Source organism: Pyrgilauda ruficollis, unplaced genomic scaffold, assembly GCF_017590135.1.
Source record: "Pyrgilauda ruficollis isolate IOZ18807 unplaced genomic scaffold, ASM1759013v1 scaffold65, whole genome shotgun sequence".
Taxonomy (NCBI): Eukaryota; Metazoa; Chordata; class Aves; order Passeriformes; family Passeridae; genus Pyrgilauda; species Pyrgilauda ruficollis.
The window spans coordinates 3,697,893-3,712,973 of NW_024528266.1; the positions used below are offsets into that span (position 1 = coordinate 3,697,893).

The 15,081-nt window shown below is 44.4% G+C and overlaps 1 protein-coding gene across 1 annotated transcript; it reads left to right on the top strand.

Annotated features, from left to right (window-relative positions):
- The first annotated feature begins 1,220 nt into the window (after positions 1-1,220).
- On the top strand, positions 1,221-5,065 carry LOC121362616. Its single transcript, XM_041484256.1, has 8 exons — positions 1,221-1,294; positions 2,062-2,156; positions 2,555-2,609; positions 3,104-3,207; positions 3,620-3,674; positions 4,323-4,374; positions 4,489-4,589; positions 4,972-5,065. Exons 1-8 carry the CDS (start codon positions 1,221-1,223, stop codon positions 5,063-5,065), a joined length of 630 nt encoding a protein of 209 aa, XP_041340190.1.
- Positions 5,066-15,081: the final 10,016 nt, after the last annotated feature.

A 15,081-nucleotide genomic window follows, 5' to 3' on the forward strand; every position in this document is an offset into this window, starting at 1 on the left:
GCAGAGCAGGGCCTTAGGAGGAAGGTACTATTTCTGGGAGCACAGCAAAACTCCTCAATCCTGTTGTGAACTGCTGTCAGGGGAATAGCTGAACACCTGAAAATGTCAAGACCTCAGAGACTTGAAATAAGGATCTGAACGGTTAGATCCTTTTAACAGTTTAGGAAATAAAAACCCCAGAAACGTCCAGTTTTATTTTAGTTGCTATTTACTGGGGTTAAAAAGAGCAAGCTTTCTGATAACTGTTTTGGTTTGTTACTGAGCTCAATACACTGGCTGCTGGTGTGAGAGGAGCTGTGTAGCAAAGGTCCTCAAGTGCTGCTCAAAGACCTGCATGTGTGTTCTGATGAGCTGGCAGTCACTGCAGCTGCCACAGTGTAGGGTGGCAAGCTGAGTTTGGGATCTCCCAAACTGGATGAAGATGAGAAAAAACTGTCATTGGCTGTGGCCCATCCTTCAGGGGAACATGTACAGCATGATACTTTAAAATTAGGATCCCCTCTATGATTACAGTTTTGGTGGGGCTTTGTTTTCCCTGTGTACTAAACATTCCCCTATATGAAATGAATCATCTGTTGATGTGAACCTCCTGTAATCTGTTGTCATCCAACAGAAGTTATGAGGAGCGCAGCTGCTCTTCCTCTTGTTTTGCCCCTTCAGAGGGACAGGGCTGGCAGTGCTCCCTGTGGACTGTTGAGGGAAAAGCTTGAGTGAAATGTTGGACACATTCCTGATAAAAAGAGACCTAGAACACAGTAAATGCAACCTCAGCCTATTCCACAGTGGCAGACCATTTCATTCCTCTGCAATCTCTGATCTTGACTCTAATGTTCTCTTTTCAACTTTTGAAGAAGTCATAGATCTCACAGGTGAAGATAGCATCAATCTCACACGTGAAGACACTATCGATCTCACACGTGAAGATGACATCATCGATCTCACACGTGAAGACGACATCATCGATCTCACACGTGAAGACAACATCATCGATCTCACACGTGAAGATGACACTATCGATCTCACAGGCAAAGACAACATCATTGATCTCACACGTGAAGATGACACTATCGATCTCACAGGCAAAGACAACATCATTGATCTCACACGTGAAGATGACATCATCGATCTCACACGTGAAGACGACATCATTGATCTCACACGTGAAGATGACACTATCGATCTCACAGGCAAAGACGACATCATTGATCTCACACGTGAAGATGACATCATTGATCTCACTGGTGAATCTTCTGAGCCTGAAGTCATCACTATCAGTGATGATGAGTCTCCTTTGGTAAGTAGTGACTGGCACACTCCTCTCAATTTTGCATTCAAATTAGTTTCTCTTGAGGTCCTGGGCCTGTCTTCTGGCATCTATCTCTTTGAGCATTACTTGCAGAGAGTGGAAGAATAATCTAAAAGAGCTTGTTGCTTCAGTGATTTAAAGAAAAAGCAACGGAGAGGACAGGAAGTCTTTGACTTCCCAAATAAGAAGTGTTTTCACTGAAACATCAGTTTAAGGTGCTCTTATCACTGAGGTGTCAAGTGCAACTGCAGCTGACTGGGGTACAAACTAGTTGTATTTTTATTACTCCAAGGAGTCTTTAAAAATGTAACTTTTTTTTTTTCTTTCCATTTTTCCTGCTATTTGAAAGAATAGCCCTTGATCCAGCCCACAGCGTAGTTTATTCCCTCAGTTTTGGGATGTCACTGCTGCCATGCAGAGCAGAATATGCAGCAGGCATAACATAAAGGGTACCTCCTGACAGCATTATTCTTGAGCCTTTGCAAAGGAAAGCCTCAAACTTTACAACAGAACCTGCATGACCCAGTTCCAGTTCCACCAAAAACAGGAGTGGGTTTGGATTTGGGGTTCTTTCATCAGCAACTTTTAATCAAATACAAAATATTTTTGGATACCACAGTGCATTTGCCAGTTTGGGGGTAAGAGAGGGAAAGAAACAGCTCCAGGCCCAAATGCAATTAGGAAACTGAAATGGAGGAGCAGGGAGCAGACTGTTCAGGTGGTTCCTAAGTGCCTCCATTTCTACCCCACTGCAGGACAGGGAGCAGAGCCAGCAGCAGCCACATCTTTTCAGAGCATCACCTGAGTCACTGGCAATGGATGATGGAGAAGAACCAAGCGATAGTGATGAGTATGTGACAGATAAACTAACTCTCTAAAATCTAATTTCTGATACATAGCAGAAGGAGATTTTGCCAAGCTTTTGGGTTCTGCTTGATTCTGTGCCAAAACTTCAGAATTGGAATAGAGTGGCCTGACAGAAGTAATTTTAAAAAAGCCAACCAAAAAAGCAAAAAAAAAATCTAGTAGAAACCATTCTTCTCTGTGCATGAAGCCATTACTGAATGTTTCTTCAGCATGGCTTGAAATGCTTGCTGTATGTAAAAGCTCTGGGAATGATTGTTTTGCTGGACTGAGATATTGCTAAATCAAAATCAACATTTTGTTTGATGATAACTCTTGGTGCCCAGGAAATAAATGGCTCCATGTTTAAATGACTGCATGTTCTCCTGCTTCTGTTCTCTCTAGTGATTGGCTACGATTTGATTTCAATCGTCGATTTTGGTCAGATGAGGACTCAGAGGTGAGGGTCCACATGTTCTTGTCCTTTCTGGTTTGTGGGAGGGAAGGGGACAAAAGGGGAGCTGCACAACTCAGTTGTTCTATGTCGTGCCACGGGCAGCTGGCTGGAAGCACAGCCCTTGCTGGGAAGTTCCAACTTGCCCATCCCTCAAGTCCCTCCTTGGTGGTGTCCATAGAGGGAGAAGCCCTTGCCAGGCTGACACTGGCAGATCTCTGTGTTCCTTGTAGTTCTAGCATTGAGTAGCAAATTGCACATATTCCAAGTCCAGTTTTCCTGGTGCCAATAGAGCAGCAAACTGGAATTCTTTACTCCCAATGCTTGTTGTGATTTCCATTCTTCAGCACCTTATACTGAGTGTTTATGGATATCACATTTGAATTTTCCCTTTTGAGGGAGAAAAGGGAAAGAAACAGCTCTAGGCCCAAATCCAGTTAGGGAGCTGGAACAGGAGAGGAATGTGTTCCTAATCTGTTTCCATTTCTACTCCATTGCAGGACAGGGAGCAGAACCAGCAGCACCCACATGTTTCCAGTGCAGCAGGGAATTCAGCTGATCTGCTGGCAAGGGATGATGAAGAGGAGCCAAGGGATGTTGATGGGTATGCAAGAGAGAAAGTGTCTCTCTAAACTCTGATTTCTGATATATGGTAAAACCAATATTTTGCCAAGATTTTGGGTTCTTCTTGATTCTGTGCAAAACATTTCAGACCTGGAATAAAGTGGTCGGTCTGGAAAAGTAGTAATAAAAAAAAAAAAAAAGAAGAAAAACCCAACCTGCAAAATCCAGCAAAATCCTTTCTCCTCTGTTCATAAAGCCATTTAGCAGAATGGCTTCGCACATGCTGAAATTCTTGCAGTACATACAAGTTCTTGGAATGATTGTGTTGCTAGGATGGGATATTGCAAAATCAGAATAAAAAAATATTTCAGTAACAGAGTTTGTGTACTGGTAACTCTTGGTTTGCAATGAAATTAATGGCTGCATATTCTTTCTGGTTCTGTTCTCTCTAGTGCACGGCCAGCAAGTCCTGCCAGTTGTCCACTTGAGGAGGATGAGGACTCAGAGGTGAGGATCCACATGTTGATTTATTCATCCAGCATGAAGTGTTTAGAGCTGGACAGCAGAATTTGCTCTTTTGGGGGAGAATGAGGGAAAGAAACAGCTTCAGGCCAAATTGTATTAGGGAACTGAAACAAGGGAGCAAGGAGGAAGGTGTTGAGGTGGTTCCTAGGTGCCTCCATTTCTATCTCACTGCAGGAAGAGGAGCTCCCATCCTTTCTCAGCATAGCAGGGAATTCAGCTGAGGTACCTGCAAGGAATACTGAAGAGGAACCAAGAGATAATCAAGGGTATGGGAGAGAGAAACTGTCTCTTTAATTTCTGATATATGGTAAACCAAATTTTTCACTAAGCTTTTGGGTTCTGCTTGATTCTGTGTCAAAACATCAGACCTGGAATACAGTGTGCTAAAGAGAAGTAATGAAAAAACCAAGCAGCAAAATTCTTCTCTGTGCATGAAGACATCGTTAAATGTTTCTTAAATAAGGCTTGAGATATACTGAAATACTTGCAGTACATAAAAGCTATGAGAATGATTGTGTTGTTGTGTTGGGATGTTGTTAAATCAGAATAGGGAATGTTTCAATTTCTGACAGACTTGGTGCCCAGTGAAGTTAATGCTGCGTGTACTTCTGGTTCTGTTCTCTTTAGCAGATGGCCAGACAGTGTATACGTTTCTCGATTTTGGATGCATTATTACTCAGAGGTAAGGACCCACACCTCCAGCCCAAGTCCACTTAGGGAACTGAAAGAGGGGGAGCATGGAAGAGGGTGTTCAAGTGGTTTCTAAGTTGCCTCCATTTCTACTCCAATGCAACAGTGGTGGTATTTGCGGCGCCAGCCACATTTCGTCAGAGCAGAAGATAATTCAGCTATGCTAGTGATGGGAAACAATGAAGAGGAAGCAAGAGATAATGATGAGTACGTAATAGAAAATGTCTCTTCAAAGTCTAATCTTTACTATACAGTAGAAACATTTTTTTTCCCAAGCTTTTGGGGTCTACTTGATTCTGTGTGAAAAAATTTAATTTGGCATATAGTGGCCTGTCTGGCAGAGAACAAACTAACTTAAGAAAAGCGAACACCAAAGTCCAGAAGAAACCTTACTGCTCTCTTCAACAATATTGAATGCTTTTTAGAGAATGACCTGAGTTGCACTGCAGTACATAAAAGTTTTTTGAATGATTGTGTTACTAAGTTGGGATGTTGCTAAATCAGAATAGAGGATGTTTCAATCACTTACAGTTTATGTATCGATAACCCTTGATGGACAGTGGAATTAATGGCTGTATGTTCTTTCTAGCTCTCTTCCCTCTAGTGCACGGCCAGCAGGTCCTGCCAGTCCTCCAACTAGTGAGGATGAGGACTCAGAGGTGGGAATCCACATGTTCTCATAGTTTCTACTTTGTGGGAGGGGAGGGGACAACTCAGTTGCTTTAGGTGGGTGCCACGGGCAGCTGGCTGGAAGCACAGCCCTTGCTGGGAAGCTCCAACTTGCCCATCCTTCCAAACCCCTCCTTGGAGGTGGCCATAGAGGGAGAAGCCCTCTGGCAGAGGGCTCTGGCACTGGCAGAGCTATGTGTTCCTTGTAGTTCTAGCATTGACTGACAGATTGCACATATTCCAAGTCCAGTTTTCCTGGTGCCAATAGAGCAGCAAACTGGAATTCTTTACTCCCAATGCCTGTTGTGGTTTCCATTCTTCAGCAGCAGTTCACCTTATTCTGAGTGTTTATGGATATCACATTTGAATTTTCCATTTTGAGGGAGAAAAAGGGAAAGAAACAGCTCCAGGCCAAATCCAGTTAGGGAACAGAAATAGGGCGGGAGGGAGGAGGGTGTTCAGGTGGTTCCAAAGCTGCCTCTATTTCTACCCCGTTGCAGTAGTGAGAAGAGAATCAGCAGCACCCACTTCTTTGTCATCCAGGGCAGCAGCTCTTTGTGCTACTGCTTTGAATGTTCCTAGCTAAACACAGAGGGTGATAGCCTACCCTGCCTCACCTCCCTGCTGTAACTGCTTTCTGAGCTGAGGTTTGTGTGCAGCACCCCGGGGCTCACCAAATCTAATTGTATCTTCTTTTCTCTCCCTTTCCATGTATGTTGATGGAAGTTTCTTGAAGGTGAGTTGATGTTTTACAATTGGTAATGGAATTGTCCTAAACATTATATATATTATATATTTTTTTTTAAAGAAACTCAAGCAGCAGGGATTGAAGGTGCCTTTAGTGAAAGGCAAAGGACAGTGCTTTAATAGAGCAAGAGAGCAAATGTTTTGTGTTGGTCTGTAGCAGAATAGTCACAATGTCTGGAAGGGTTCAACCTTATCATTTGGGAAAGTAGTTTGTTTAAGATTGTTTTTAACCCAGCTGAATAGAGTCCATTTAAAATAGGAACCATTGCTGACTATTTATATAACTCATTTCAAGGGTAGCTTCAGGAAGAGAGAGAATAACAGATCTAACTTCTGAAAATTAAATTACAGTGCGTGAACAAGAAAGGAGAAATGTTACACTGAACAGACGTGAACAGGTGCATGGCTCTGGTAATGGAACAGGAGCTAATGATGCACCTGTGGCTGATTCAGCCCCTGCAGGACGGGGAGCGGAGGAGGAGAACACTGAAAGTTCAAAGTATGTATGGCTCATGCCCTTCCAAACACAGAATTTTGTGCCTTTCTTTCTTTTCTGTGTAGGACTAAGTTATACTGCTATGCCTGGTTTATCTTTGAGGCCTTCCCATACTCTCCCATGCTGCATGATGGTCAAATGATACCATTTGCATTTTGGGAGAAAAAGGCAGCCCAGAGCAGATGTACAACTTTGCACAGAGCCTTAGAGATGAGTGTGAGGGTATGGCAAGGAAGGGGGATTGGTCACAGGCCATAGCTCAGTATTGCATTTGCTTTTTCTGACAAGCTCTACTAGTGATGTTAGATAAGGAAATGCTTCCATTGTTATCAGTGGGGCTAGGCATCATGGAACTGGCAGGCAGCAGCTGGGCAAATTCCAGCAGAAATTCCCTGCTGGAATGGTGCCAGCTGGTTGCCTTTCTCCTGGAGCTGGAGCCCTTCTTCCCAAGGCAGAATTGCACACAGGCAGTTGTGGAGGTCATGCTTTTATGGCCAGCGCTGGAGGTCACAAGCCCTGATTTGTTTGCTTCTGTGATGGAGATCTTGCAGTTCAAGTTGAGTGCCTGCACAGTGAAATCCCCATTCTTCAGAGAAACTGGAAAGTTCTGCTGTAGGAGCACTTCATCAGGATAAGAAAGATGCAATTCGTTAGACTGATTAAATTAAAGTAGCTGTCTGTGTCACTAGGGAAGAAAAAGAACATGAGAATGATGGTATAAGGTTTTCGAAAGTGGTTTTTTGGGGTAGGTGAGGAAAGACACAGTTTTAATATAACTGGTGTGCTTTGAGCACACCTTTTGTAAAGGCAATATAGGAGAGAACTTCAATATGGAACTTCTAGGTGTCAGGTCTTAAATGTGCCATTAAAGGGCTTCTACTATTCTAAACCATGATGCATTTTGCCAATGAATTTGTAGATGTTTAAGTTTTGGCTGTTAAGTCTGTAGGTGAACAAATCCCAGCCCTTGGTTTATATAAAAAAGGAATATTTTGTTCCTTCAGTCTCAAGTTTCTCAGTGACTGAATGTAACTGATCTGTTTCGGTAAAGGCTGAAACAGCTCAGTGCTGCAGCATTTAAAATTGACCAAAGGCTCCTTCCCAGGGCTGGATCTTGCCAGAGCCATGTTACTTTGTAGTTTAGAACTGGCTCCTGGAATGAATATTCTGGGGTGAAGAGTTGCCAGAGGACAGCTGGGTGCTGTAGTTATAAAGCTGCTGTGACTGATGACCTGCTGGAAGTCAAGGTTGCCATACACAAACTGGCCAGTGCTAGAGACTGCTGTTTCTTCAAATCCCAGAGCAGGGTGACTGGCAGCACCTTTGTCCTGGTGAAAACCAAGACACCCTCTCCCTCAGGGCAGGGAGACCCCAAATCCTCATTAAATGCAGTAAACAGAGACTTAAAGACAGCAGGGTTCTTCAAAGGAAATGTGTCATGGCTAGTCAGTGCAGTTGCATGATTATGTGAGATTTTATGTATCAATAACCATTGAAGTGTGGTGATCTTATCAGCTGCATGTTCTTTCTAGCTCTGCTTCCACTGGTGCTCAGCAAGGAGTTGTCATTAGGTGTCCCATTTGCATGGAATTTTACTCAGAGGTAAGGATCCACCTGTTGTTGTCCGTTCTGCTTTGTGGGAGGAGGAAGCCAGAAGGGGAGCTGCACAAGTCAGTTGGATGATGTGGGATGCTGTGGGCAGCTGGCTGGAAGCACAGCCCTTGCTGTGATTCTCCACAAGTCACTCCTTGGTGGTGAATGTAGAGGGAGAAGCCCTTGCCAAGATGGCACTCGCAGATCTGTGGGTCTCTCATTATTCTAACTGATTCCAGATGCTCTAAGTCTCCTTTGCCTGGTGCCAATAGAGCAGCAAACTCAAATTCTTTCCTCCCAATACATGTTGTGATTTTCTTTCTTCCAGATTATGCAACGTGGACGACAGATTATGTCAACCATGTGTGGCCATGTCTTCTGCAGCAGATGCATCCCTATTGCCCTTGAGGCTATGCACATGTGCCCAACCTGCAGAATGGAACTCAGTCCAGAACAATACCATCCCATTTATTTATGAGTGCTTCTGTTTCTCAGGACAGACTTAGATGGATCTTGGAGAATAGGCGATATAGAGACTTATTTCTTCATATATGTAGTTCTTCCTTTATATAGTTTCATTTTTGCTGAATTCAATTTCAATAAAGTTTTGATTGATTTAAATATAGTGTGTCTGCTCTTCTGTGTTGCACTGTGCTGATAGACAGAGATGTTGTCTAACAGGTGGAAATAAGGCTCTTGGTTGGAGCAGTCAGAAGCTCGTTCTTTTCATCTCCCTGCAGTCATTGATTTGGGGGCAATGTGCTAAAGCCACAAGCTTTGTAGTTCTTGTGGCCAGTGTGTGTGTTGTACTGGGAAAAAGAAACAGGGCCTGCTTGGGGTGAGAGGGATTCCATTTCTCAGGGCAGACTCTGGTGGACGCTTTGGTGAAAATGTCATGATTTCAGTGCTCTGAAGATTGAAAGAACAGCAAGTTGTTCACAGATGCAAAGAAAACAGTTTTCTTTGAGAATAACTTGTAGGTATCCAGACAGCTTGTTTACGGTCCAAGCTGCTCCATTATGTTGTGGTTAAAGCATTCCATTGATGACTGCCAGCTGATGAGAGAAACACCGCCAGCTTCTCTGAAGCTCTTCACCCTTCTAAACAGCCTGTAAGCTTAAGGGCAATCAGAAGAATATAGATGTGTAGACTGCTGTGTTCAACAGAGCCCGCAAAACAGAAGGCAGAAGTAAGTAGTCAGGTAAAGAAACAAAGCAACTGCCATGAGCATCACCATCATAATCATCATTGTCATCACCATCATCATTTACCTTTCCCACTGCAAAAGCAAATTGTCTCCAGAGGGAGCGATGAGCTAGTAGCAGCTCCTAGACTCAGGGTGCTGTCGTGGGCTGGCAGCAAGTGGCCCCATCCACCACAGGGAGTTACATGGGACATGGCCAGTGGATGCCAATGGCACGTACCTGTCCATATGTTTGTGCTGAAGGCACAAATCTTTAACCACCTGCAGGGCTAAGCAAGACCTTCACTTCCCAAGCTCTGGTTTCAGTGCTGGTGAACAACTCCACCTGCCAGCTGGCCATGGTACTTCACAGCTCAAGAGCTGCTGAAATATCCTTCCCTGCATGAGAGCCCTGCCTAAGGCCTCGTCATTCATTTCCCCTTGAAAAATTCTTCTGTTTCATCAGTGGAGTTTTCACTTCCTGGGGATGGAAACCCCAAGGAAAAATAAACCATCATGGACTTCGCTACCTACCCACCACCACTGCGTGTGGTGCAGTCAGGGTTCATCTAAGGGCATTTGCAATCAGAATGCTGAATTTCTTGCTGCTTGAGGAGAAAGAAAATCAAGAAATATGTTTATTTTGTTACACTGATATTTCCAGTCTCTCTGGATTAAAAGATTAAAACTTACTGCAAGTTGTCCAATACAAAAAGCACTGCTTCCTTTTGTAAAGCAACTTTTTAACAGGTATTTTTAGGATAGGAATTCTTTAGTTCTCTATTGCAGTTTATGGATTTCATATGTTGTATATTTGGGAAGCTGTGCTTTTACTTTTCCCAACAGATCCAAACCACTGCTTTGATTTGTTTGCTTGTTTTACACCTGCTCCAGAAGTTTTCACTATTTCTCTAGTAATTTGCTATGTTGTGCTGGACATTGCAAGTCAGCTTAGCTAAAAGCAGACCAGTTTGGATTAATATGCAAGATGAAAGCAAATGGCAAGCAAAAGGAGTGGTTGACGAGGCACTGATGCTCTGAGGTGGCAAGAGGCAGTTTTGGAGGCTGATGTAACAAGTTTGCCACCTAAATATTTCTGGCAAGGCACCTGCTGTCACATAGCTTCAGGTAAGCCATGAAACCATGGAGGGGTGAATAATTAAAAAGTTAGCTTAAATTTAAATAAAAACAACAACAAAAAACACCAGGATGAGTTAACATTATCCCAATATTAGCTTCTAAAAAGATGATTGGCCCTTGCAATTTCCCTTGGTTTCTATTTCACCTTCAGGACTTCAGGCCTGAAATGTGTTTTCCTGGGCATGAAACCTGCAGAGCAAAACAGGAGTGAGCCTTGGATGGCTGCTGTCCCTGTCCCCACCAAAAGCATGTGCCATGCCTTGGCAAGGTGAAGCTCTTTCATTCTTGTTTTTCCCCCCTTGGTAATGTGGGAATAATATCACTCATTTTCTCTTAGAAAACACAGACTCCAAGTATTCATGTGCTCCATTGCAAAGAGCTGTCTAAAAGCTGTGAGATTATTTGATCCATAATAGTTAGGGTTTCTTCTTCCCTGAACACCACCTTGAATACCTAAAATTCTTTCTCCGGTACTTATGGTCATTAACTTTTCTTTATTTTGCTCTACCAGATATGTTGTTTATACTCTACACTGATTCCTGCTGCTTCCAACACACAGGGGCAAAATAACTAATTTAATATGTCAGACACAGCTACGGAAAATAAAAACCGTGTGTGCCTAATGACTGAGGCTCAGCTAAAGTTAGTGCATTGTCTCTGCACTGCAGCTGAATCCTAATGATTCTGTTCCTTAAACTGGCACAGTAAACTAGCACATTAGGTGTCCTCATTTAATGAGGAGGGAAATAAAAAAATCTGGAATATTTTCAACCAAACATTTCTGGATCTAGAAGTCACCTCCATTCTGCAATCCGTGGCAAGGCTCAGAAAACTGCAGTTGTTTCAAACAAGTGTTTTTCCAAGTGCAAGAAAACAAGACTCATTCTCTCCTCTTCAGATACACACCTCTGCCTTGCAGTCCCTAAGAGACAGCTGCAATATTATCAGATCACCTGGTGCAGTTCAGGAAAATAGAAGATGACATGCTTTAATTTTATTCTCCCAGAGGATGCACAGGTACATAAATTCACACCTGCTTGCCCCAGGGATGCAAGAACCCCACTGACATTTTCAGTGTCAGGATTCCTCCTTCTTATACTTTGGATTTAATTTAAGATCTGTGTGGAGGTAGAAAGCTGAATATGTGCACAAAGCACCACCACAGCTGACTCAGCTCTGCTTTGTTGAAAAGGGCAGTTTTTAACAAAGCCACGTGGAGAAAGGCAGGGATGTGTTTTCCAGAATACAGATGACACAGGAATGACTCCTGTGCAAATTCCTCCAAGGAGTATATGGTGCACACCCCACCAAGAGGACAATCCCTAAACAGCTCATTCATCACTGATCGGTAGGCACAGGGAAAAAAATGCTTTGAAAGCCCAGAAAGCAGAGATGCAGCCTATTGGCACTTTTCATTTATCAAAACCCATCCCTTATCTTTGCTCCCAAGACACTGCATGATGGAGCAGACTGACCCCTCCCTACCTGCCCAGCTCCTGTTTATGTTTCTCATTCCACATTTCTCCATCCAGGGAAAAGAATTCCATCAGCTTCACTGTGTTGTAGGTCCTGTGCATGCTATAGCTTCAGGCCAGCAAATTTCCAAAGAACTGCTAAAATGATGTTTAAAAGAAGTCCAAAAATTATGAGGTGTGAGGATCTGTTTGAAGGGGCAAGCATCACTCCAGATTACAGCTAGTACAGGTTTTGAGGCTGGGCACTGGGAACAGGGAGTTGGGCACCAACCTTGAACACTGAGCTTAAAAAGGAGTTTTGAACTCTCTGTTTTTAAGTACAGAGCTCGATGCTGGCTGTGTAGAAGGAGCCAGGTGTGCCCATCACAAAAGGCTCTTCTCAGCATGCAGACACCTTCATGGCTGTGTGGGGGCAGCAGACACAGTCTGGAGAGACGTAGATATTTTCCCCCTTGGAACAACGTGGTTTATAGAAAAGGCAAAACCAGAGTGCCTGAGGGAGCAGAGGAAAGCAGCACATCTCAAAAGGGAAGGAACATGGCTACAGGACAATAACAATTTTTCCCACTCAGTGAGACCCATCAACATCCCGTGCCAAGGACCAGGAATTGAAATGTACTGGGCAGATGAGGGGCTTGTATCCAGTAGGTGCTTTCCCTCCCAGCCTGCCTCCTGCTCCCCCTTCCATCAGCAGGGGCTCTGAACTGCAAGGGGGGAGCGTTTAGACATTTCTATAGCTGACCTCTGAAATTTGACCTGCAAGTCCAATGCAAAGACCTGATGGTCAGCAGAGCAGCTCCAGTACCCACAATCACCTCCTCTCTGCTCTTTCCATCAGGTGTGTGCTCCAATGCAGTCAGCTGCTAAATCCCAGGGAAAAAACATCTCCCTCCAATTACTTTTTTTCTAGTATCACCTCTTTGCTGAGCTTCCTAGTACTGAGTCTTCTTTGGAAATTTGCACGTGGGAGTCGTGAAGATAGGACTGAAAGTGAGCGTGATCAGACTGGCTGGCACGGCACACCTGCAGCCACAGCCTGACCTGCAGCACACAGCACTTACCATACTCTGAGGGCTGAAGGTCTGATATAGTGTTCTCCCTCAAATGGTTTTTTCTTGGGTTGAGGTGAGCAGCAGAGTTCAGCTCTGGCTCTGAACTCCTCCAAGTTATGTGGATTTCATGCTCTTCTCCACTCTTCCTTCCTCACTTTGCCAGCTAAATTCAGACAAGGTGCCTGTTTGCATAAGAGCTGTCAAAAGAATAACTTACAAGTACAGCAGCTAGAAAAGTCCTGAAGTGTAAAGCTGGCAGCCCCCAAAGACCTGCAGGGACTATCCAATCCATCTGGTGCTCCAGGGTGCAGAGCAAACAGGCTTTTGATTAGTTCATAACCGCAGCATATGCAAAAGGCTCAATTATTGCTTCTTAAAAAGCCCAAATTATCTCCTGGAGTTGGAGACTGACAGCCACACAGTCTCCACAGCGTTATGCATGACTGAATTTTTGCTGGCTTATTCTCTGCTGTTCTGTACTGCCTGTAATTGCATTGCATTTTAACTATTTAGCATCGTCAGAACTTCAGCCCCAGGGGCAGCGGAGGTGGTGAGAGCTCAATACATCAAATTACTACCCAAAGAGCAAGCAGACAAAAAGCAGAGCAGGGAGGGAGGGAAACAGACAAATGAGCCACATTCATTAGAAAAACAGCAGCCCTGACCAGGGAAGCGTCCTACTGATGTAATGAGAAAGGTGAAAGTTGTTAATAATAATAAAGAACACAGTAACACAGTTGCTTTTCTATCAGAAAGCACCAAATCTGGAGAAAATAAATGCTCTGTGGAAAGCAGAGGTGAAAACTGATGAAATGCTCCTTGCCCACATAGCCCTTTCTTTCTTCCCAGTTTAGTTTAGTGTATTTTTTCTATGGTAGTGAGTTCTGTAGCTGCTCTGTTTAGTGCTGCTCCCTTGAGCGCTGTGTTGTGGCCCCAAAAGCTGGCATTGCTGCTACAGAAGCCCTGCCATGTGAGGCAGTGAAGCACTTTCCCACAGGAGGTTTATGTTTCACCCTTGGCCAGCCAGAGGTCCTGAGTGCTGCTCCTCTCTGGAATTTTGCCACCTGTGAGGGTCCTGAAATGTAATAGAGCTCTCGGTGGGTTTGCCCTGCACCTCAAAGGCACCTCAGTAGCTTTGACCTCAAGTAACTGACTAAGCTCTGTGCAGCTTAACACCCTGAAACTACAGGACACTGTTCCAAGGAACAGGCCCAGCACAACGCAGGGGCCACCACAATACAGCCACAGAATGAACGGTTACCTGTGGATGCCTGAAGAACAGCATCAGAGCTGCCCACCATGGCACGGGGTCCCCAGGACACAGCAGGACCTGCTGGGTGTCCCTTGTAGGCCACCAGCAGGCTGCTCATGGGTCTTTGTCCTGCCTACCTGCAAAGCCATGGGAGGAGAAGATCACAGAATAATTTGTGTTGGAAGTGACCTCTAAGGTCTAGTCCAACCCTCAAGATCAAGGCAAAGAGAGAGGCACATCAACAGGCACACCCAGTGATGCCAGCAATAGAGGTGGTTGTGGCAGCAGAGAGGTGTCTGTCCCTGTCCCAGTGCAGCATGACAGGGAAGTGTCTCTGCTGTGGCTGTCCACCCAGGGAATGTGTAAAGTGGATGCGAGGGAGCTGAGAAGATCCTCCAGCTGTCTATGCTGAAAATTTTGAGGGTATTGACATTTCATGTCAGCTGCATTCACCAGGGTTAATTAAAGTCTGTGTTTTATAGATTGCCCTTGGCCATAAGCAGAAAAGCTGCCTCAATTGGAAATCAATAGAGTAATCTTTAAGCTCTTTTATTTTATTAGATATAGGGTTCTAATTTGAAGAAATTGAGAAGCCATAATTAATGGTGCCAGAAAGGTCCTGAGATATATGTTTAAAGCTTCCTGAGGAGAGTGCTTTGCTGTAGGCAGTGTGCTGGAGCATACCACTGAGGCTGGGGAACGCTCTGGTGAGTGAGCTCCCAGGAGCACTGCAGAAATCAATAGCCAGCACTCTGCCCAAAAATTGAAGGGAAGGCTGTGATGGCAGTGCTGCCACCACAAGGCAAAGCAGAAAACCCAAATACTGGGCTACTGACAACCAAGGAGTGTCACAGATGCTGCCGATGGCCTCCCTGTCCCGAGCCAGAGAGACTGATGTGCTTTATGCCTTTCTCTAAGTCTACTGTACACTGGTATGCAGTGAAATAATTTGCCCCTCTTCAGCAGGGATGGAGTCATTCCAAAACCACAGACGCCTCTGGGGGTTTTGGAAGGTGAAGTATCCTGACAGTGCTACCGCTCTCCCTTGCAACAGCCTTGCCAGCAGGCCATACAACTTTCCCACAACAAACA